The sequence below is a fragment of the Macaca fascicularis genome, chromosome 6 (assembly GCF_037993035.2).
Source record: "Macaca fascicularis isolate 582-1 chromosome 6, T2T-MFA8v1.1".
In the NCBI taxonomy this organism is placed as follows: domain Eukaryota; kingdom Metazoa; phylum Chordata; class Mammalia; order Primates; family Cercopithecidae; genus Macaca; species Macaca fascicularis.
In genome coordinates, this window is record NC_088380.1 from 144194027 (window position 1) to 144219211 (window position 25185).

The following is a 25185-nucleotide window of genomic DNA, read 5'->3' on the forward strand; positions in this document are numbered from 1 at the left end:
ACTTATATTAACAATTTTAGGAAGAAAATTGAATTATCACTGCCATTTAAGAGTAACCACATTTTGGGAGGCTGAGGTGGGCAGATCACTTGAGGCCAGGAGTTTGAGACCAGCCTTGCCAACATGGTGAGACCCCATCTCTACTAAAAATACAAAAAAAAAAAAAAGAAAAAAAAATTAGCCCAGTTTGGTGGCAGATGCCTGTAATCCCAGTTACTAGGGAGGCTGAGGCATGAGAATTGCTTGAAACCCAGGAGGCAGAGGTTGCAGAGGGCCAAGATCATGCTACTACACTCCAGCCTGGGTGACAGAGCAAGACTCTGTCTAAAAAATAAAAAAATAGAGTAATCGGTCATATTTTTTGGTAACTAATAAGAAAACTGTTGGCAGAGAAGAGTCAGAAATGCTGAGCAAATGTTCAGTGCTAGGAGCTGAACAAACAATGTCAGGGTGTGTTATCTTGCACAAACCCAGGGAGGCTGACAATTTTTGAACAAATGGGAAAGAAACACAAGGGAATGAAGAATAAAGATGGAGAATTCAGTTAAGCAAATAGATGACAGCAGTTCTGATGGGTGGAAAGTGTATCTTAAGGCCAGAGAAATTCTAACCTGGGAAATTGGCCAAAAGAAACTTGCCAAATACTTAAGATGGGCTTTCCCTGGGGGTGGGGAAGTCTGTCTGCACACTGGAGACATCTTTATGTATATGTGCTACATGGAAGAAGGAAGTAGTAGCTCTAAAGCACTGCATGGCTCACAAGCACTCCTATTCAACTTACCTGGGATCCTATGGGATCCTTTTTTCTGAGCTATCACTACTCCATCTTGAGGAGAGAAAAGTAGGACTAGACACTTTGCCATTTGTGGAAAAGTACAGTGTAGCTGTTAGGAAGGAGCTCAGGCTCTCAAATCAAACTTACCTGAGTTCAAGCCTCTCAAACCTCTGCCTCACCACTCTCTAGTGTAGCCAAGTATACAATGTCCCCAGAGTGTCACGGAATTAAGATGTGCTGTAAATCAGGTAATGCATAGTGCTAATAGTAAATATTTAGCAAATGTTAACTTTTCATATTTTGAAAAAAATTATATTTTAAAAAATTGGTTTTTTTCGATTGTCTGCTTCACTTTTCCTCCATATCTTCTTTTTTCCATATAATATTTCATTTAAGATTAGAGGTTAAGTTTTGAACATGTTAAGTTTGAGCTGCCCACTGGATGCGTAAGTAAGGTTACCAAGCAGGCAAGTGGTTACATGGTTCTGGAATTCAGACGTGTGAGATGGTTAAGAGGTTGAAGGGAGGAATAACCAGCAAAAAAAAAAAAAAAGACAGTGTGTAGCTGGGTGTAGCGGTACATGCCTATAATCCTAGATGCTCGGGAGGCTGCAGCAGGAGGATTACTTGAGCCCAGGAGTTCAAGACCAGCCTGGACAACATAGTGAAACCCCATCTCAAAAAATATGACAGTGTGGTCTAGTATAGGATAGCTATATAGATCAATAAAATAAAATTGAGAGTCCAGAAATAAACCCTCATATTTATGTTCAATTGATTTTTGACAAGGTGGAAAGATCATTCAACTGGGAAAAAATAGTCTTTTCAACAAATCGTGCTGGGACAACTGGATAGCCATATGCAAAATAATGAAGTTGGATCCCTACCTCATGCCATATACAAAAATTTATTTAAAATGGCTCATAGATCTAAAAGTAAGAGCTAAAACTATAAAAACTCTTAGAAGAAAACACAGGGGTAAATCTTCATGACTCCAAATAAGGCAATGGTTTATTAGATATGACACCAAAAGCACAAACAATAAAAGAAACTGATAAATTAGGTATCCAAATTTAAAACACTTGTGCTTCAAAGGATGCCATTAGGATAATGAAAAGACAATCCATAGAATGAGAAACAATTTTTTGCAAATCATCTACCTGATAATTAGCTTGTATCTAGAATATGTGAAGAACTCAAACTGTTACAACTCAATAATAAACAGAAAAATAACCTAATTAAAAATGAACAAGAGATTTGAATAAGCATTTCTCCAAATAAGATATAGAAATAGCCAAAGAGCTCATGAAAAGATGATCAACATCATTAACAATCAGAGAAATGCAAATCAAAACCACAACAAGATATCACCTTACACTCATTAGAATGGCTATAATCAAAAGCACAAACAATAACAAGTGTCAGAGAAGATGTGGAGAAATTAGAAGTTTCACTGCTGATGGAAAGGTAAAATGGTGCAGCTGCTCTGCAAACAGTTTGGCAGTTCCTCCAAAGATTAAAGTTGCCATATGACCCAATAATCCCACTCTCAGACATATACCTAAGAGAAACAAAAACATACATCCACACAAAAACTTGTACATGAATGTTCATAACAGCATTAGTTATAATAGCCAAAAGTCAAATGTGATATATCTATACAATGAAATATTATTTTGCAATAAAAAGGAATGGTGTACTGAGACATGCTACATGAATGAACCTTAAATGCATTATGCTAAATGAAAAAAGCCAGATACAAAAGGCTATATATTGTATGATTTTTAAAACAGGTACATCTATAGAGACATAAAGTAGACTAGTGGTTGCTTAGGGCTGATGGGGAGTGGTGGTAAGGACAGGGTAAACTATGGAGGGGATGACTGCTAAAGAATACAGGGTTTCTATTTAGGGTGATGAAAATATTCTAAGATTGTGCTTGCACAACTCTGTGAATAAACTAAAAGCCATTAAACTGTATACTTTAAACAGGTAAATTGTATGGCATCTGAATTATGTCTTGATAAAGCTGTTACCAAAAGAAAAACAGAAAGCAATATGCTAAGATGGTTCATAACAATAATAAAAGCATAGTGACAGATCATCAAAAAAAAATGAGAGCAGAGAACTGTTTGCAATGGTGAAATGGGAGATTAAAATTGTCAAAATGAGAAAAGAAAGACTGCATGTGGATTCTACTCATTGGTTGTTCTGTTCTCTCTGCCCTCTTCTTTTCAGGCCTGGTTAGGATGTTCTATTCTAAGAAGGCCCACAGTCCCGTTTGCTGGCTGGATGGTAAGTCAGGAGTAAGAGTCACTAGAGCTCTGCCACTCAGCAGCAGCAGCTGCGGTCTGGCCACAGCAGAGCAACAAAGTGCAAAAGGAGGAAGAAGCCTTGGCAGTTACTATGCCAACAGCCATTCTCTACCATGGAGGTAAAAAGAATAGGAAACTCATGAATTTGTGATTCATAAATTGCAAATAACATGTGTGCTTTAACTCAAATAGCTTAAAATTAAGGGAAGGGAATGTGAAAGCAATGCAAGAAAGAATCCCAGATCCCTGGAATATCATGTAACATTTTATTAGCTTAACCCCTGGATGGCAAGATGCTTTAGCCCAGACCTCCATAAGTATACCCAGCCTCTCTCTAGTTCCCATTAAACTCACTCAGATCAATAAAGTATCAATGCAGACCCCCTTCCTCCCTGCCTCCCCTTTCCACTCTAGTTTTCAGAAGTTAGCCATTTAATTACCTTGGAATTTGATGTAGCCTTTCAACAACATGTGAATACAAGCTTCATTAAGGGCAAGATTTTGGTCCTCTCATCTCCTGTGATATTCCCGAACCTAGCACAGTGCTTAGCACATCATCATCCTCATCATCATAGCTAATGCTTACAGAATATTCATTATGTGCCAGGATCTCACAACAGTATCTAAGGAATATTATTATTATTATTATTATTATTATTCTACAGGCTGTTCAAATCAGCAATTCTACTTCTCTTCTATACAAATAATCATGAATGTGCACAAGTATTCAACAACAGTAATATATGTGTTGTCACTGTTTTTAAGCATTTTATTCATTAATCTTCTTAACAAGCCAGCAAGACTGGTACTCTTATTAGCCTCATTTTATAGTTGACAAAAGTGAGATCAGAGAGATTAATTAACTTGGCTAGGGTCACACAATAAGTACTAGAGATAAGATTTGAAACCAGAGTCTATGTTTGTAACCACTATGTTATACGGCTACAAAGACAACCACAGCAGGGGTTATTTATATGAGGAACTGGGAAAACCTAGACATCTAACAATAGGGAACTGTTTTTAAAAAATAAATGAAAAATAGAATATCATTGATCCACTTAATATTGTAGAACAGTTAATGACACAGAAAAATGTGTTCAATATAGTGTTAAGTTAGGATGAGACGTAAATTTCATTTTTTTTAATGAGATGGGTCTCACTATGTTGCCCAGGCTGGCCTCAAATTTCTGGGCTCAAATGATCCTCCCGCAAAGCTGGGATTATAGTCACAAACTCCCATGCCCAACTAAGGCACATGTTTGTTTGTTCATTTGTTTGTTTGTTTAAAAGAAGAGGAAACTTTATTTCTTTTAAAGGTTATGGCCTGCAGGGTGGCTATTCTGACAGGCTGGGAAGCACAGCCTCCAGTCAGAAGCCAGAAACAAGATACTTCGAGAGAGTGGCAAAAGAAACAGGAATTTATGCTGATCAAGGTGGCCAAATACACATATTCAATAAGCTATTGAAGGAGCCATGAATATTTATGAAAGGAGAAACATACACATGTGCAATTGAGGTTCTTGCTCTCCAAGTTCAAAAACTGAGGTGATCAGAGGGCAGAGTTTTCAGTCCTCTGACGTTAAAAAGTGAAGCAGAGGCCGTGAAACCCCTTACTGCACATTCTCAAAAAAGACTAGCCAGAACCACTCCTGTGGTCAGTGGTCTCTTATCAGGTAAAAAAGGAAGGGCAGTGTCAGAAAGTTTGTTTATATCAGTGGTGGGGTCTTTTTTGTTAGAACCTTAGGGAGGAAAGCTTAATCACGGTCACCAAGGGAGGGGGTCTGACCACCCTCCCATCCCATCATGGCTGAGAACTCCATTTTCAAAGTTACTCAGGGGTCCCCTTGGCCAAGGGATGGTCTGTTCCAGTCCACTGTGGGGCTTAGAATTATATTTTTAATTTACATTCTCACCCTTTTAGACAAGATCTGCCAGGGGCAGCATTGATGGCCAAACCTTCATTCTGTCCTATCTCTTTGCCAGGGTAGTGTGCCTGCCTGCCCCAGGTCCATCTTGTCCCTTGGTGGGACCCCTATGGCCAAGGACTTAGAGCCAAAAGACTTACAGCCAATTTAAATACTCCCGGTCAGATGGGAACGGAGGTGGGCAGGCACTCATCAAAACCCATAAAACTTTTTAAGCAACATAGCCAAAAACCAAAGCCAAAATGCAAAGTTACTAAATTGACTTATCTGTAAGTTCTATACATTGAACTACTGTAATCTTGGTCTTAGCTAAAGACTTGTAGCCATTAGCTATATAAAACATAAACATTTGGCTGGGCATGGTGGCGGGTGCCTGTAATCCCAGCTACTCAGGAGGCTGAGGCAGGAGAATTGCTTGAACCCGGGAGGCAGAGGTTGTGGTAAGCCGAGATCACACTATTGCACTCCAGCCCGGGCAACAAGAGCAAAACTCTGCCTCAAAAAAATAAAAATAAATAAATATTTTGCCAAAATGATTTATGCTAAGGAACGTAGAGACTTTTATTGTGCCACAGTGTCTTTTGCAATGAGACATATATTCTAAAGAAGAGAGGTATATTGTCCAAAGTATTACAATGGTTACCACTATGTACTAAAATTATAGATGACTTGTTGCTCATCTGTATATTCTAAATGTTCTATAACAAATATATTCCTTTTACAGAACAAAAATTAAAAGAAAAATGATAGGAAAATCTATGCCTAAACCTGAATTAAAATTTTCCCAGCCAGTCAAATATATACAGATTGTGGTCCATTTGAAAAAACACAAAAAGAGGGAGAATAAGATTATTCACTTAAATTTCAGCAAAGGACTATGTCTGGTATTAGAAATGTATTTCCCAAAACAAATTTCACAAAACACTTGGTCTATCTACAACCACCACCAAGGAAGACTCTATAGTCAAATATGTGTGGAAAACCCTCAATCAGACAAATTTAGTGCAGGACTTCTCAGAGCGTTTAATATGCCAGTAGGCATTATGAACCTCAGAGAGGGGTACAGTATATAGCATTCTTCAAACTCATTGGGGCACAGAGCTCTTTTTTCTCACAGAGCATCTTAAGGGAACTAGCATTTCTCAGAACAGAGTTTGACAAATGCCAAATTATACAAAAGAGAAGAAGCAGCAGGACAGTTGGAGATGGCTAAATCTAAGTCAATGCTTTTGAGGAAAGAGAAAAACCTAGTAACTTGTAACAGAAGTAATGAGAACTTAGGATGTCTTTTTAAAAAATTAATTAAGGAAAAGGGAGCTGGGCACAGTGGCTCATGCCCATAATCCCAACATTTTGGGAGGCCACGGTGGGAGGACTGCTTGAGCTCAGTTGTTCAAGGTCACAGTAAGCTGTGACTGGGACATTGCACTCCAGCCTAAGTGACAGACCAAGACTCTGTCTCTTTAAAAAACAAAACAAAACAAACAAACAAAGAAAAGATGCTAGTAATAGAAAGCAAGGGTGCAGGGAATCTTGTGTACATATCTATTCCTAAATTCTCCCTTTCAGCCATCACTGGAGTTGACTATAATACCAGGCAAAATAAGGCCTGGTGAAAGACTCCTCAATCGGACAAAGGGCACAAGCATACCCAAAAGAACTAAATGAGGAATTTCAATAGTGTCTAGGGAACACAAGACAAATTCTTCAGTTAACAAGAGAACCATGCCCATAAGCATGGACATCAGCACAGCCCGATGCCTAAGACAGCTATGGGCAGAGCTTCCAGGAAATCTGGCAGGAGGCCTACTAAAAATTGAGCAGTGGAGCATAAGGCAAATTTAATTTAACATGGTTATTAATGCCAAAGACTAGGCCCTGTAGAAAGGAGAAATAAGAAAACAAACATAGAATCAGGTAGAACTTTTGTTTAAAAGTAGTTCAACTCCCCACTCAACACACACTTCTTTGGCTATGTGCCATTTTCTCTGCCTGGAAGGCTTCTCCCTATCCCCACTACCCTTCATTTGTCTAACTCTTATTTGTCATTCAAAATTCAGCTCCAGCATCAACCCTCTTCTCCAAAGTTCCCACCTGTCATACTTGCTTCTGTGGCCCTCTTTAAGAAACAAATAATTATTGCGTACCTACCACCTATCAGGCAGTGGATGTATTCCGCCATCATAATACCTATTTGTACTACAGAAGGATTATTTTCATTGACCTATTTCTATTTTTTACTTTGTACCCCACTGACCCATTCTAGGGCCTAGCCAGTGCCTCTGGGCATCTTTGGTGAATCAATAGAAGCTCCTATGAAGTGCCAGGTGCTAGAGATAAAAACTACTCAAAAGTTGCCTCTGCCTTCAGAGAGTTCATGAGCTACACAGAAAAGATGAAATAAACAATTACACCTCATAACAGGATGAAGTATGCAGTAAATAATTGCATGGGCAAAGGAAGCTTCTGAGCTCTCTGGTAAAGAAGAGATCATGTGCACAGGCTTTGTACAGGAAAACACGTACAGAAACACATGTTCAGCGCTCTGAACCTGCCTTACAACAAGCTTGTCAAACATGCACATTGGCCTTACAAACAGCCCGTGTACCCCTCACTATTAGCTCAGAGAGGATGAGTATATTCACATTTCATTTCTCTCTTTACATTTAAGGAGCCAGGTATTCTTCCACCCATGTGGTTGTCTTGCCAACCTAAGTTCAGACCAGTGAAAGAGAGAGTGAAACTAGAAGAAAATACATGACATCCAGTCTTTAATCTGCAATTGTGTGTGGGTGTTGCAATCATTCTATTACTGGTTTCCAAGTAGCTCATTCTGTTAGAAATCAAGTTTATGAACAGACTTGCTATAACCATAAAGGATTTTTCCCCTGTGATTAATCATTAAAATGATAGGTGTTAAATACATACAAAGGAAAGACAGTTTTCTGGCAAAGTCATTCTTTCTCAAGCAGAGTTTGAAAGGGAAAACCTGCCAGGTGCGGTGGCTCACAACTGTAATCCCAGCACTTTGGGAGGCTGAAGCAGGTGGATCACAAGGTCAGGAGTTCGAGACCAGCCTGACCAACATGGCAAAACCCCATCTCTACTAAAAATACAAAAATTAGCTGGGCATGGTGGCATGCACCTGTAATCCTAGCTACTCGGGAGGCTGAGGCAGGGGAATTGCTTGAACCCGGGAGGCAGAGGTTGCAGTGAGCCAAGATCACATCACCTGCATTCCAGCCTGGGTGACAGAGTGAGACTCCATCTCAAAAAAAAAAAAAAAAAAAAAGAGAGAGAGAGACAGAGAGAAAGAAAGGGGAAACCAAGTGACTGAGAGTGGGTGGAAAGAGTCAGAATTCCCTAAGTGGTCATATTCTGACTTCTATTCTTAGTCCTTGATGAAGCTCATGGACAAGTTCCTTCTGCAAGGGCATAGACAAGATAGAAAAAGTACCTCCGTAGTTCATTCATAACCTTGAATGCTTTCCCCATATGGGCAGGGTTGACAGTGATCGTCCTCTGGTTCTTCTCATCATCTCCAGCCTGTGTCAGAGTCTGGGAGCTCAGCTTGATGCTGTGAACAGGAAGGAAGAGAGAGGGAAAGAGAATCACTCATTGGTAAACCCGTTCATCCAACTGCCAAAAGCTCATGCATTTACCCACCCACCAGAGGCATCTATCAGCCTGTTCTCACACAGACCCAGTAGGAAAGACAATGTACTAGGAATTTCTTCGTATCTTCCAATGCAAAGTGCATTCCTCTGAGGGAAGGAAAGTCATAGTTCAGCTTCTTCCACCAAGTACTGTGTGATTTTGTGTGAGGTCCTCATTCTCCATCTCTCCATCCTGAAAACTGAAAGGGACTAAGCACTCTATCACTCACTTCACAGGTTTGTTTGTTCATTAAACAGGCATTTACTGGAGGCTACTATGTGCCAGGCACACATTTAGATTTAAGGGAAACAAAACAATAGACAAAGCCACCATCACTACCCTCACAAAGCTTAGAGTTCAGTAGAGGAGAACGCCAAGTAAACATTTAAACATCACATCTTAAGTATTATGATTTGATAGAAGCTACAGAAGCACAGGGGATGGCCAACTCGTCCCAGTGATGACAGGTTGATGGAAAGCTTCCTAGAATCTGAGACCTGAAGAAAGAACAGAAACAAGCCAGGTAAAGAGAAAGAAGATTATTCCAGGCAGAGGAAACAGTATACACATAGACCTGGAGGAGAAAAAGCACAAAGTGTGTTCAAAGTACTGGCAGTTCAGTAAAACTAGAGGAGAGCACAAGAGGGACTATCAAGAGAAAAAACTAGAAGACTGAGCAGCCTTTTAAGTGTCATATAAGCAAAGCTAAGAAGTTTGGATTTCTTTCTGAAATAATGAGAAGCCATCAAAGGGTTTTAAACAGAGAATTGGGACAGAAAGCAGGTAAACAAATCTGTGCTTTAGAAAAATCACATTGGCTACACTCCAAGAAGCAGTGGAACAACAGCAAAAGCTTTTGGGAAACTGTAATCCCATAGAAAGACAAAAGGATTATAAGTATTATGGAAAGAAAGGCTATCTGTGTAGACTAACTGAGTAAGTAAAATCTAGCAAGAGTCAACCATAATCTCAATGCCTTCTCTACTGAAATCAAGAGACAAGGGTATGGTGGCTCATGCCTGTAGTCCCAGCTACTCAGGAGGTTGAAGTAAGAGGACTGCTTGAGCCCAGGAGTTTCATGCCATTGCACCCCAGACTGGGCAACAGAGCAAAACTCTGTCTCTTAAAAAAAGTGAAAGAGAAAGACAAAATAATTCAAATCCCTGTGGGGTGCCAGCTAGTTACCCAACAACTCCTGAGCAACATCTTTCAACTTTATGGAAGCTGGAAAAAAGGAATCAAAAGAATGAGCAAGGAAAGGTGTTTCTCCCCAAATTGGTGAAACCATTCAGCTCCCAGGTCAAGTGTGAGACCTTGGAGTTACCTGTTTGAACCAGGTGAAGTTTTGCTTTGCTACTAGGACAACAGAACCTTCTCCACTTGTGTAGATTCGGGGACCCATAGTTCACTCCAACTCTAGGACAATGATGGTACTCTCCTTTGATTTTCCCTAGTGAGCCTCTATCCATGCTACCACTTAACTTTGCAGACTGGCTAGAGAAAGAGGCTTCTATGATTGAGAGTATATTTCAGAGGCCTGAGAATCCCTATAGATCTCACACTGGAATTCGTAACTACTGGAACATTCAAATACAACCAGCGTGGCAGACCCACAGCTTGTCTGACCATAACAGACTCCTCTTTTGACTCCCTTCCCCACCGTCAGTTCATCATGCAAATGTAAGCCATGAATATCTGAACTTTGGGACTGTCTGGATTCTGTGTATAAGGAAGTTAGCTGAGCAGAGGAAGATGTGCACAAAGGAGGATGCTTAGAGTTGTGTTTAAAGCAAGTGAAGAAATTCTCAAGCCAGCAAATGTGATCAGAAGGGGAAGCAACCAGCAAAGATGAAAAATTTCTTCAAAAGATGAGAAATTCCATAAGCATAATTTATTTTATGGTGTCTTTCTTTACTACAAAGCTAGAAAAACATTATCTGCTATGTTCTACTAAAGGTTTAACATTTTTGCTTTTAGTATTTAAGCCCTTATTTCATCTGATACTGATTTTTTTCTCTTTTTTTGAGATAGTTTCACTCTGACATCCAGACTGGAGTGCAGATCTCAGCTCAACCTCCACCTCCTGGGTGATTCTCGTGCCTTAGCTTCTCAAGTAGCTGGGATTACAGGTGTGCACCACCACACCTGGCTAATTTTTGTATTTTTAGTAGAGATGGGGAGTTTCACCATATTGCTCAGACTGTTCTCAAACTCCTGGCCTCAAGTGATCTGCTCACTTCAGCCTCCCAAAGTGCTGCGATTACAGGCGTGAGCCACTGTGCCAGGTCCTAATACCGATATTTATGTCAAGATATGACATAAGGATCTTATTTTCTCCATAAATTCGATGTATTTAAAACTTTTTATTTTTCTCATGCATCTGTCATGCCATCTTAGGTCATATATTAAAGTTCCAGATATAAAGAGATTTATTTCTTGACTTACTAACCTATTCCACTGGTCAGTTTGTCTCTCTCTGTACCAGTACCACATGATTTCTGTAGCTTTATAATAAGGTCTGATATCGGACAGGAAAATTCCCAATCCTATTATTATTTTTGAGAAGTGTCTTGACTAGCTTGTCAAATTCCGTAAAGAACTCGAGTGGGATTTTGATAAAAACTGCATTGAACTTACAGATCAATTTGGATAGAACCATCATTTTTCTGATACTATGCCCTCCTATCCATGAACACAGGATATCTCTCCATTTATTTAAGTCTTCTTTAATGTCACTCAAACTTTTAGATTTTCCTGTATGAAGACCTTACACGTTTGATTAGATTTATTCCTAAGTACTTTATGGTTTTTATTGCTCTTTTGTAATAGAAATGATGTATTTTTAAATTATGTTCTCTGATTGTTACGGTTTATAAAATGCAATTGATTTTTGCAAATTGATCATATATCCAGCCATTGTCAATGTTCCTATTATTCCTAACTATTTGAACATAAATTAGGTGTCCTATGTAGACAGTCATATTATCTGCATATAATGCCAGAGATTTTTCTCCTATCAAATTCTTAGGCCTCTAATTTCTTTTTTGAAAAAAGTTTGCACTGGCTAGGATGGTCACATAATGTCAAACAGAAAGGATGCTAATGAGTAGTATTGTCATATCCCTGCTTTTAAAGATGTTTCTAATGTTTCCCCATTATGTATGTTTGTTACAGGATTTTTGTAAATGTTTTTTGTCAGATTAAGAAAATTCCCTTCTATTTTTATTAAGAGTTTTTAAGTCATAAAGTTATGCTAAATTTTATCGAACGTCTTTGTGTATCTAATGAGATGTTCATATGGGTTTTTTCCTTTAATTTTGTAATGTGATGAATGACACACATATTTTCTAATACTAAACCATACTTGCATCCTTGGGATAAATCTACAAACTGTAAAATACTCTGTAAGTATTCATTATAAATATTGTCTTCAAACTGTGGAGAGACTTAAAAGCCAGGATGAGAAAGCATAATTTGGTATGGATCAGGGAACCACTGAAGGTTCTTGACAGGGAATTAGTAAGATTAAAGCACAGAAAAGCCTAGTGAACAGATATTATTAGCTTCACTTCAAAGATATGGAACAGGTATAAACTAAAAAGAGCCATTTTAGAAGCATTGACACAATCTCCAGTGTAGCTAGGGAGCAGGAAATCTCACTCTTCTGGTGTGTTGCTCTTTGCACTTTCCAAAATGGTCCAATAACGATGTATCCTTGTTAATACAATGTTGTGTTTACCAAAAGGTCTCAAACACAGATTGCCTATTATCAGAGGATCAATGTTCAACAAAATATAATTCACACTAGAGCCTCCCTGAAAGAGCAAGTGACTTGCTGGTGACCATAGGGCTGGCTAGGGAAAGATACTGGTTTCCCCAAATCCATTCAGAGCCCTTTCCACCCTTGATGCACAGGCAAGGCTTGACATCTGAAGGAACCCAAAGTTCCTTTCTTCCCCTGCTCCTCCATGAAAAGACACAGGGAATTTGGAAGAGATTCTGAGTCCCTGGTCTCTGGAAGGTACAAGCTTCTTGGCAATTCATTAACCTTCCAGAGAACAAGAAATTAAGAAAAGAACATCTGAGGGCCCAGAGACGTTCAAAAAAATATTTACGAGATTGTACAAATAGTAAGTGGTAGAGATGGGATCTGAGTTTAGGTATCCTGTACTTGAAGCTCACAACCTATACCCTCCAGCAATATAGTTCACGCATGTACACAAATGCACATACGTATACATATTTCTCAACCTAAGGTCACATGCCCAAGAACAGAGTTGCTAGATCTTACCATTTCATCCCCTAAACCTTTTTCCCTCCATTCATACCAGATCTTAACTACTTAACCCTCAGTAGATTGCCCCATCCCCACGCTATCAAGTCCCAATCCCAAGAATTCTCAGTTCTTGTTCCAAAATAAGGCTAGAGGATCCCCTCTCCTCGCCTGTGAAACACAGACCACACTAAGGTATATTCCCACTATCTTGTTCAAGTCTAATACCATACTTTTCACCCTACCCAGACCCAACCAAAATCACACACACGCACACACACAATTTTCCAGGCAGACTCAGCCACAAGATGTTTTCTGTTGAAAAGCATTTCACAGTAAATGCCCTTACTCTAAGCATAAAATGGTTGATTTCACCAAGAGCAAAAACTGGCCCCAGATTCTACTAAAAACCATAGTCAATGTTAATTTATATGTGCCCCTCCCACCAGACCTGCAGCTCAAGCTGCTAACCAAAGGAACTGTCATCTGTATCCCACTGTCCAGGGTTCCAGCAACATTCAAGTTGAGCAGCCATATTTAAGATTCAAATGGGTCAACAATCGTAGATGTAGTGAGAAAGTATGGGCCAGGCAGAATCTTTGCTCTTTGCTGTAGAAATATACAGAAATGATCATCTAAGCCATTTTCTAAATAAGCTGCAGCACAATCAGAACACATAAATCTACTCAACTTTGTCAAAGCATCAGATACCTGGCTCAATACTTTAATTAATTTCCACACTGGCCTGTTACTAGTAAACTTGCTTATATGAACCACTACTGGTGCCATGATGAACCCACTGCAGTGGATGATTCCTTCAACAGTCCACAGAAAGGGTGTCCAAATTGGTTCCGACTTACCTCACACTCACAGATACCCACTGACCCCATTCAAGAAGACATACATGTGAGACCGTCAAGCTTCATGGCCATAAGGATAGACATAGTTGGCCCTTCTTTCCTGGGCTTTCAGCTTCTCTTTTCCCTTGACTTAGACTGTTACAGTGGCCTCCCACCTGCTGTTTCCCACTCTAGATACTCTCCCTCCAAGTACTTCCTGCACACCATTGCCAAACTCATCCTTCTAAAATGTCATCTGACCATGACTTTCAGATCCTCACTGCACACAGGTCTCTTCAGGGGCTATGAGGTTTATGAGCTGAAGCTTCAGTCACAGCCCTCTGCCTCCATTTGTTCTATATGTTGAGTGTCCAAATAAAATTTCCTTTCAAAGGACTCTATAGCTAAACAGCTGAAAAATCATCAGTCTACAGGATAAAGTCATGATTCTTGCCTAGTATTCAAGGACTTCCTTGACCTGGACTGAACCTAAATGCCAGCCTTACCTCTCTCGTTTACTCAAATATTTACTAAGTACCTATTATGTGCCAAGCAGATGAACTATTCACTGCAGACACCTAGATTTCCCTTCTCTTTCCCTGTATCATAATCTAAATACCTGTTATTTGAGGACCAATTAAGCTTTGCCTCCTCTATGAAGCCCTTGGGATACGTCAGTTCTAAATGAGCTCTTCCTTCTCTGAATTCCTGTAGTATTTCTGGCTTGTAACTCAGCTGGCACATAGAATTCTGCCTTGTGCCTGATTACTTCTTCATGGTACAAATCCAACTATCTACCTGCCTCACACTAGATTCAACATACCTGGAGGGCAAGGAACATGTGTCTGAGGACTCTGTATAGCTTAGCCTGCCCAGCATGAGGCCATGCCCAGAGTAGGTCCTCATTACATATTTGTCATCTGAACTCTACCTGAAAACCCTTCACTTGTCTTTACAAGAGTTAGATGATAGAGCAGAAGGGGATAGTCTGACCAACACTTTTATTTTTTAATGAAAATAGAGTTGGCCTTCAGAGTTAAACTATAAATAAATATACATAAAATAGTAATTATAAAAGTTATAGATAAAAATATATAAGCTCTAAAACTTAGGCCCTCTTTCAGCACCACACCTTCCAAAGCCTTCTTTCCTGCCCTCCTCTATCCTCTAAATTCCAGATCCACATATCCAATGTCTTATTTGAGTCCCCTAGATTTTACACAGGTAACTCATACTTAGTCAAAATTTAAGTTCCCTACCCTCCCTTAAGCCTGCTACTCTTTCTGTATTCTCTATCTCAGAGGCATAACCAACCACCCAATCACCTATCTAAGTCAAAAACTGGGGTGTTATCCTTGATATCTTCTCCCTTTCTCTCTCTCACTCCTCACATACAGCCATAAATCATTATCAATCCTATGTGTTAATATCCCTGCACCCCATTTCCTTCTCACTTTCACTACCACCACAACCCCATTCCAGGCCATCATTGTTTCTTGCCAGGATTATTCTAATAACCTCCTCCCAGACTCCAGAGGGACCTTTCCAAAGTGTCAATGTGTTCAAGGCATGTTCTACATGAAGCCTCACTGATTCCTCACTGCATTCAGAATAAATCTCAGGCACCTAGCCTGGCCCTTAATCCCATCGTTGCCCTGAAGACTTCTCATTACTGTAATACTAAAATACTTGCAATAGTCAAAATACACTAGGCTCTCTGCCTTGTGAAGTTTTGTCTGACTAGAAAACTGTTTTATCCTATTCCCCACTCACTCTCCCCTGTGTCTAGCTAGTTCCTACCAGCCTTCAAGCCTCTTCCCTGAAGCCTTCCCTCTCTTACTCCACTACTCACTAGATTAGATAAAATCTAGTGGGAAACTAGGTTAGTTTCCCCTCTTCTGCATTCCCATAGTACTCTGTGCTACCTTCTGTATTGTATTCTAATTACCTCTTACTTATCTGTCTGCCCCACACACTGCGTGCTGGTAAATGTTTAATAGTTGGTTGGGAGGAAAGGAGCCCTGATTTGTAACATTTGCCAATTTCCAGAGTGTAAATACTCCCACCATGGCAGATTTTAAGCTACCAACATGATGCCACCAAACATGAGATTTGGGAAGAGATGTGCAACAGCACACCATTATATCACTGTATAGTATTTCTACAGCAAGACGCAATAGACACAACCTCAAAGCCCTAGAAGATTATAGTAAAAATAATTAGAAAGTGATGAGTTTGGGGTACTTTATTACATTCAATTTTAATATAATTTATGTTACATAATTTAATCGTTAATAATGGCAACATTTAATAATTGGCTCACAAAATTCCTGAAAAGTTAACAAACAGCTTTTGCAAGTGGGTGAGTGCTGACTCCAGCACACTGCTGCCCCCTCTAGATTGTGAGCTCCATGAGAACCAAGGCAGTGTCTTAGTTGCCTCTGAATTCTTAGCTTCTGTCACGTGATAGGTGCTCAATAAATGACTATTGCGTAAATTAATTGATAGATAAGTAAATTAGGTTTAACTACTGACCACTGTAGCTTTCCTTACTCCCCTTCATTAAAATACTGATGGCTTTGTCCTCCTCAACCTCCTCTCCATAACCCCTCCACCCCGCATTCAGAGAGGAGTACTTTCTTAGGCAGCCCAGTCCCCTGCATTGATGACACGGAATCAGGAGGATGGGGGTGAGAGAAAGCCAGCAACAACTGGAGAAGAGGGAAGAAAGGCAGATGGGTTGCTGCTTACTGTGTCAATTCTTAGAGTCTTTCTATTGCTGAGGAAAATGGAGCAGTGAATGGAAAGCAAAGGATACTAAAAAAACATGCTAGAAAGGCAGGAGATAGAAGAGTCTCCAAGCAGGCTGATTGTGCAGCCATGTTTGGGGGAATCTAACAAATGAGGAGCTCCAAATGATGAGAACTCATGGACACAAAGAAGGGAACAACAGACATTAGGGCCTACTTGAGGATGGAGGGTGGGTGGAGGAAGAGGAGCAGAAAAAATAACTATTGGCTACCTGGGTGATGACAGGTACTAATCTGTACAACAAACCTCTGTGACATAAGTTTACCTATATAACAAACCTGCACGTGTACCCCTGAACCTAGAATAAAAGTTAAAAAAAAAAAAGAAAGAAAAATCAAATGAGGAGCTCCAGAACATCCTGGGTGTGCAAGAATGTAGAAGGAAGGAAAGGGGAGTCTGAGAAATGCTGTTAAAAGTTATGATCTGTTTCACCTCTAAAGGTCTCCAAGAGATGCAAATAAAATTCAGAAGTCGTGAGCTGATACTAGCCACATACAAGAGGCAGAAGCACATTATGTTCAAGCTAGAGATGAGATGGAATAAAGAGGCAAAACCACTCAATGAAGGCAAAACAACTCTGAGCCAGGGCAAAGCTGTGCTGAATGCATTAAAAACTCTCAACAAAGAAAATGTAATTTAGAAAGGAATAACCAAAAACTAAGAATCAGACAGAGAAGAAAGCCCTCGGTCCAACCCATCTCACTCTGTCTAGGAAAGTGATTTAATCACTAGATGTCATCAGCTGGTTCAGCCTTAGGTCAGATCCCCATGGTGGAGCTTGAAGCCTATAAATACTCCAATGCCATAACTCAGTCCCTAGTTTACTCTGCAGCGTTTTGACCAGTTTGGCCTCCCCCGTGGTTGTCCTTCAGAGAGCCAGAATGTGGTTGCAGGCCCTCAGGAATATCTTGCCAGTAATATTTTACTGTAAATCAATAAACTGATGACATGTTGACTATTGTACTTTAGGTTCTCATGAGGTCATTGGCATGACTCTGCTTCTCCAACTCTGGGCAGCAATGGGACCCTATCCAGATAGGATTTCTGAGCCCCTGGCGCTCTGGTCAAACTGCAGATCTAGTAAGTATCCCAATCCTAAAGTTCAAGACCAAAATGACCAAACTTAGATTGCTACTTCTGGATTAATGAAGAACCTGACTCGTGAAGATGTCCAGCCAGCAGGATTCAGGACTTGGTGGTGCAGTCCTGCCACCACAAAGTACCATTTACACACAGGTTACCAGAGAGCCCCATACTCTTCATCCTCTTTCAGCAGTGCCACCTCAGTTCATAGCATTAGGTTGAACCCCTGTAATAGCCCACATGGATATGCAGAACATATGCATTAGTAAGGTATAGATTGAGTTAACATTTCCTGAAAGTTGAGGGTATGTTAAAGCACCTTACCTCCATTATCTCATTTTATCTTCAGAACAACCCTAGGAAGTAGGCAGTATTATCTCTTAAGGTACAGAGATAAAATTTGTCCAAAAGTCCCACATAACTAGTAAGTGCAGAACTGGCACTGAAACCCAGGCCTATCTGACTCCAAGGCCTGGGCTCTCAATAACAATGTCCACCGACTCAGGATAATGTCCATAGCCCATCAGACCAAGGGAGGCACAACCCCTCATGTCCCACTCTCTGACGTTCTTCCTTGTACGACCAAACCAGGCCAAATGAAAAAAGACTAAATCTCCTAGGACCTGTGATATAGCACTACTTCACTTCTGATTATGGGAAATTGCAGTGTGTACTGGAGTCAGTGTTATTAATTGTACTGAACTTGGAGTTTACACACTGGGGCCTTCACACAAGCCAATCATGATTCACCAAAGATGACCAGCAGCTGCTGTCATTCCTGTAATGTGCTCCTTCATAAACAAGCTCAAGAACAGGTATGTTACTAATCACATTCCTAAAACCCCAACTCACAGACCACTTTCTGCAAAACTCAAGGGGAAAACTCTTAAATGGGCTATGTAAAAATGTAAAACATTTTACACAGACAGATAAAATTAGACAAGAAGAGAGAAAGACTAAAAGAAAACATGCTACTCATTATGTGACATTTTGGAAGCCAAGTTTATGTTTAGTTTGAATAGGAGAGCTAAGCCCTTGCATGTGTGTGATTTTGATAGTGGCTACGATATACTTTCATAAATGAAAATGAAAAGTCCAGGAAAGTTGTGCTAAGACTCCGAAAATCCTCATAAATGATAAAAAGTTAGATCTCTGACCTGAGAGGCATTGAACTTATTTAACAGAAAAAAAAAAAAATCTGGGTTGGGCGCAGTGGCTCACACCTGTAATCCCAGCACTTTGGGAGGCCAAGACGGGTAGATCACGAGGTCAGGAGATCAAGACCATCCTGGCTAACATGGTGAAACCTCGCCTCTACTAAAAATACAAAAAATTAGCTGGGCGTGGTGGCGGGCGCCTGTAGTCCCAGCTACTCTGGAGGCTGAGGCAGGAGAATGGCGTGAACCCGGGAGGCGGAGCTTGCAGTGAGCCGAGATGGTGCCACTGCACTCCAGTCTGGGCGACAGAGCAAAACTCTGTCTCAGAAAAAAACAAAAAAACGAAAAAACCTACCAGCACATGTTCAATCTATTTTTTACATGGTTTATTAGTGCTCTATTCCGTTTAACCTAGTTTGAACATTCATCCAGAAAATGAAAAAAAAAAAAAGGTTAGTTTGATGATGGCAAATTTCATCAAATAAAGCACTTTTTAGGAAAACTCACACAAAAATTATCTTGTCCAGATCTGTCTTACCAATTCAAAACTTAGCAAGCAAAATCCTAAAAATCCAAATCTGGGTGCAGGGAAATCAAGAGGTTTCTTTCCCTGACTTTGTTTTTGCAGTTGAAAACTTTACTTTGCCAAAAAGTATTTCCAAAATGGAAAAATTTGGTTTCAATTATCATGGTTGAAATGCATGCACATCTGCTTCAGGCAGCAGTGATGCCCAAAACTTTTTACAGAATTTTCTATCCCTGACTTCTAAGGTTCGGGGAGGACTAAGTGACTTGCCACTGGGAACAGAAAAAAGGCGAGGTTGCTCAACACTTGCTCTTCCCTGGGTCTTGCCAGCATTTAACCTGACATTAGAAAACTCAACATTTAAAGTATACTGGCTTTCAAAGTCTTGTCTCCTCAGAAAATATTCTCTATCTGTCGTTCCTGGATCAAAGGTAAATAGATGAGCTCCTTTGGATCAGAAGTTCCCTGAGGTCCAGGAACAGGCTCTCCTTCGTAAAAACCAGTCAGTAAGAACTATCCTCTGAGGACACCTCACACAAAATCACAGCACAGTGCCCGGTACATGATGCCCGTCTCAAGCAGGGGCATTGCTGTGCTTCTGATGAAGAAAATAATCATGATTTTAAGAAAAATAGACAATTAACTTCCCCTTTTTATGATGCTTCTTCCAAAGTTGTGCTGCTCTGTAACTCTTGCAGATCTGCCACAGTCTGGGCCTGAATGTTTTTTTTATTGTGGTAAAATAGATGTAATATAAAATTTATAATTTTAACCATTTTTAAGTACAGTCGTACTGTTGTACAACCATCACCACCATCCATCTCCAGGATTCTTTCATCTTCCCAAACTGAAACTCTCTATCCATTAAACAATAACTTCCCCACTCCTCCCTCCCTCCAGCCCCTGGCAACCATTTTACTTTCTGTCTCTATGAATCTGACTAACCATTTATTTTGAAATTTTATTTTAAGCTATCCACAAGGCTGATTTCCAGAACTGAAATAAAATCCCAATTGCAAGGACAACTGCCATTTGTGATACCTATCTTCTCTACATACCCACTCACATGGACACAATTTATCATTGTAATAGCTAACAGCCAGAGACCCTTTCCCTTTGCAAAAGAGAAGACAAAATCACCTTCGTCTGACTGGTCAAGCCACAGTGATTCTCCCACAGAGGGAACTGGGGAAGACTTAGTATCATAAGTTCCAGGAGAGACCTGGAAATCTAGAAAGATACAGCAAAGGTTAGTGCAAATTCACAAGTTCTTCTTGAGATTTTGGCCTGAACAAACATGTATCCAGCCCATGGTTCCAAATCACTGAGGCAACTAGATGCCACAGGTTGTCTATAAAAAGAAAGATTAAGGTAGATCTTGATGAAACCTAAAAGAAGAAATGCCAAGCCCTATGGGGGAACTTACTATACGGAGATAGTTTTAGGTAAGAAGCAAGATGATGGCCTGATAAGCTCCCTCATTTCCTCATGGAAATGGTTCTACTTAATCTGCTTTGGATGATAAACAGAGAGAGGTCCTAAAATATGCCTTGGTTAGTAACCCAGCAGCGAGGTATAGGCTACAACATAGCAATAGGTGGATACCAATGATAATAGCAACTACCATCTCCTGAGTACTCACTCAGTGCCTAAAAAACTTTACTAGGTACCTTACACATATTGTATCATTTAATCTTCACAACAGCTCTATGAAGTATAAGTACTGTTATTATTTCCTTTACACAAAAGAGAAAAATTAGTTCTGAAAAGAGTGTGACACACTCAAGGTCACACTGTAAAGTAGATTCACCACTAGGTCTAAGTTACTCCAAAGCCCATGCTTTTAATTAATAGCCTTTCAAGGTACAAAGTATTTTCATACCCTCGTGGCAAAGAAAAAAAATTGTTCATTAGCAATCTCTTGGTTGAAATTTTGTAATGCTTAAAAACAGCCCCAATTAAGATTCAGCAGGTTAAGTGTGGAACAAGCACCAGATTCAGGATCCCTCCAGTCTCTGGAGGTTGGACATGTGATCCTAGGCAAGTCACTCAGCTTCTCCGGACCTCAATTTCCCAGGGAACTTGCAAAACAAGGCTACTTCCCTCTGTTCGCCCCCCTACCTCAAAGCATTCCATGGAGTCAGTTACCCGTGCTAAGATAATAAGGCTGATATCCAAAGATGAACCTATTGGCCAAAGGCTTCAGTCTCTTCTCTCACCAACTTTCTTTTTAGTTATCAGAGCCTCACACAAAGGTTATTAGTTAATCAGCTAATAACTATTCAGCACCTGCTATTTGTGTACCCACACAGTAGTCAATGGGCGTATTTAGAAGTACAAGGTACTAGCCTTGCCCTTGAGGACCTGTCTCCAAGTTTGGGGACTGCTAAGATATATGAAATAAAAGCACTAAAAGATCTGATGGGCCTATTATTCAGTGTCCAACTATGAGATGCAAACTAGAGGGATTAGAATTCAGAAGAACATCAGCCAGGACTAGAAAAGCTGAGTTTCCAAGATAAAGTAGAATTTTAGAATAACCTTGATAGATAACTTTTGCAAAATTAGAAGGGAAAGACATCCAGCAAAAGAAACTCTGGGAGCTAAGGATATGAGGCTAGATGAAGTAATGTATAGGATGGGTGATCATGAAAGAGATCAATAGAATTGTTAGTAGGTTTATGAGTGAGCAGTGGGAATGGGAACAGGAGTTGGAGTTCAGAAGACTTGAATGCCTGGCATGGTAAGCTGGGCTTGAGGCAGGAACAAAAGGTATGACCTGGGTGACCTGGTGAACATTGGAAGCTGCTCGGTTTGGATTTCTTGTCTACCATCTGCCTTCAGCAGAGGAAAAGTACAAGAACATGTGCAACCTGGTGTTCTAAAGCCATAGACATCAGCCATCCCAGCTGAGAGGCCCCAGGACAGGGGCAGGGACTCATTACATTTCTGAACACAGAACTGGGAACACAGTGCCCCAAACCATTTGATCCGCTGCTAGTAGTCTCACACTGATCTCTCAACCCCAGTTACACCACAGATCAAGCAAATAGGCATGGCCCAGAATCTCTAAACCTTCATCACATCAGCCCCATTCTCTGCCACCTACCAGATCAATGGAACACTGTTTGGGGGACCAAAGACACTGCTCACCTCTGCCCCACACCTAGGAAACAAGCCTTCACATGTTCTGCTGCCCAGCAGGCCACATGCAGTTCAACACTAAACTCCTGTTACAAAGAGCACCCAGAAAGACGATGCACCAGCAGCACAGTCAGTCCCAGGCTCTTCCTGTGGGAGTCATCAAGAACACAATTCCCAGGGCCTCTACGGACAAAAGAATGAGATGACACTCAACCATCATGCCAGTTCTAATAGGGTCTAGAGATGTTCAATGGCATCACTGAGCCCCGTGAGACGCAGAAGTCACAACAACTCATGAAAAGGAAAGTATTCACTGAGAGATTCTCTAGTGTTGACTTAGTTGAGCCTATTATTGTTAACCAGATAGTTACTGTCTGCATCAAACTGGCAACCTGGAGCAGCAGCCTTCCCCTCAGTGGTGCACTGCCATGGCCGGACCCCTCCCTGCAGTGCTCTCTCCTCGGATAAAATGGCAAGCCCTGTACTCTACCAACTGCAGACCAAAGAATGAAGAGGTTGGCACTCAAGAGATATTTTACTTCATAGACAGAGGAATGTCACCTCTGCACTGCACTGAGTACTTTCACAATGAAAGATTCAGATCTTCAGATAACAATTTAAAAATTTAGATGGGTGTGCCTGCCAGGATCTAACTGCCTCGCTAGTTAGATCCAGCTCAACAAAAGTACTTGAAATCTTTTCTGCTGGTTCGTATTTCAAAAGAAATCCCTGATGGAGGAAGCACAGACCTTCCAGTATAACTCATAAACTTTTCAATACAAATATGAAACTCAGTTCAGAGCAAGTGTCATCTGACTGGATTTCTCTCCTTCATCCCTGAATGTGTGTGTATACAGGCATACACGGCGTGCCTGCGCGCACACACACACACAGCCATCAGCATGGCATGCCTGCTGAAGATTCGAGCACTCCTGCGTGAAAATGCAAGTACACTATGTCAGGCCAGCCCCACTATGACATCAAAAACCCCCCACCAAAGAAAAAACACCCCGGGAAAGTAGCCAGGAAAGGGAAACGCCTCCTTGAAACAGCCTGAGAAAGGCAATCTAATTCAGCCTGTGCTGAAACTATTCCCGAACACCAGCCAGGAAGTCCCTTCTTTCAGGGTGCTCCGCTGCCTAGCAAACCCAGACCTGCCTTTGCGGAAGCCAGATCTCTGGAGATTCAAGCCCTGGAATGGGTGGTTTGGAAAGCGGCTTTTCTGCTCTTGCTCTGCCGCCCTTTGAGATCCATCAGTGGCCAGGTTTTCCAACCCTGCCTAGCCAATGCAAACACAAAAGCTGGTGGCTGTACCGCAAGCACACATTTACTTATATACACACACAACACAGCACATACTTATACATACATACCTTTCACCCTCCATTGTGTGAGGCCCAGTCAGGATGGTAGCCGCTGAACTGTGTGCATGCACCCGGGGATCCTAGTTCTGTTCTTGATTCTCCCAGCAGACCAGTGGGAGATCTGATCAGCAACAGTGATTCAGCATGGCTGCAAGTGAAGCCTCCTCCCTTCTCAATCCTCCTTCCTCTGACTTACTCGCAGCAGCTTCTACCGCAAAAGCAGCAGCAGCAGAAAATGTCTTACCCAGAGCTCCCTGCAGCCCTTTCAGCTGCTAAAAGCAGCAACCCACTTGCTCCCCCTCCCCCGCAGGCTTGCTGCTCCTTGGTCTCCTAGGAACGGCAGCAGCTCCAGCGACCCAGGTGCACTGCCACCTTTCCAGCTGCCTCTGCATCTGCCCAGGCATCCCCAGCCCAGGCGATTAGCCCGCCCCTGGGGCTCCTGCCTCCTCTGTCTAGGCTGCAAAGAATCAGGCAGTTCGTCACTAGCCGGAGAAATACTGGCCCCTACACCCTCCCCTGCCCCCATAGGCTATGAGTCTGTCAGCCTGGCCAGATTGCTGGAATGAGGAGGCCCCTCTGTGGCCTGCAGTGGAGTTTATCATCCACCTGGGGAAATTCACTTGTAGGTCACAGTTTATGTTCCAAATCCTCCTCCCAAATTCTATAGTAGCTCTGAGTGTCTGATAGATGGGGAGAAGTTAAGGAAAAAGCACCTGACAGAAGTGAGAAGAACACAGAGAGAAATTAAAAGAATACAGAGAGAAATTGGAAAATTAGTCGAAAAAGAGAGGTAGTACAAATAGGTGAAACGGAAACAAACTCTATTTTACTCCAAGAGGCCAAAGACTACTGCAGTAAAGCTATCACAATGAATACTAAAATATCTTAGCACAATCCTAAAATATCTTCCTAAAATCTGTCATATTGGAATTTAACTTAAGCTGTGGCTCCAACTAGTAAGTCTCCCACTGAACCCCCATATCCAGCCAAAGATCTTTCACATCCTGTAATCTCCAGCTGCTAAGCTTCTATTTAGACTAATTTAACTCTCCCTGCCTGGAAAGGCTTCTCCAATCCCAGTCCTTTAGTCTTTCTGGGAGGCTAGTCAAAATCTCATGTCTTCATAACTTCCCGAATCACACCAATGACAGCCAATCACCACCAAAATAGCTACAAACTATACTGTCCTGTATTGTCATCTCACACCTAGCTAATTCATTATTTATAAATCTTCTTTCCCAAACTAAAACATAATCTTGTGGAAGGCAGGAGGCCAGTCTGTATATCCTAGCCACAGAGGCTTAGAGGTAACTGGG

The 25185-nt window shown here is 41.0% G+C and overlaps 1 protein-coding gene across 23 annotated transcripts in view; it reads right to left on the minus strand.

The window, feature by feature from the left end:
* KLHL3 (kelch like family member 3) overlaps positions 1-24338 on the minus strand; it is a 119340-nt gene extending 95002 nt beyond the window's left edge. For all 23 annotated transcript variants that reach the window (XR_012414098.1, XR_012414095.1, XR_012414096.1 and 20 more), the window contains exons 1-2: positions 23879-24338; positions 8473-8592 (exon numbers count right to left, since the gene is read on the minus strand). Coding sequence is in view for 7 of the 23 variants with exons in the window: in XM_073994286.1 (XP_073850387.1) it covers positions 8473-8592; positions 23879-23892 (134 nt within the window). In the remaining 16 variants the exon portion in view is untranslated. The remainder of the gene's footprint in view (positions 1-8472; positions 8593-23878) is intronic.
* Positions 24339-25185: the final 847 nt, after the last annotated feature.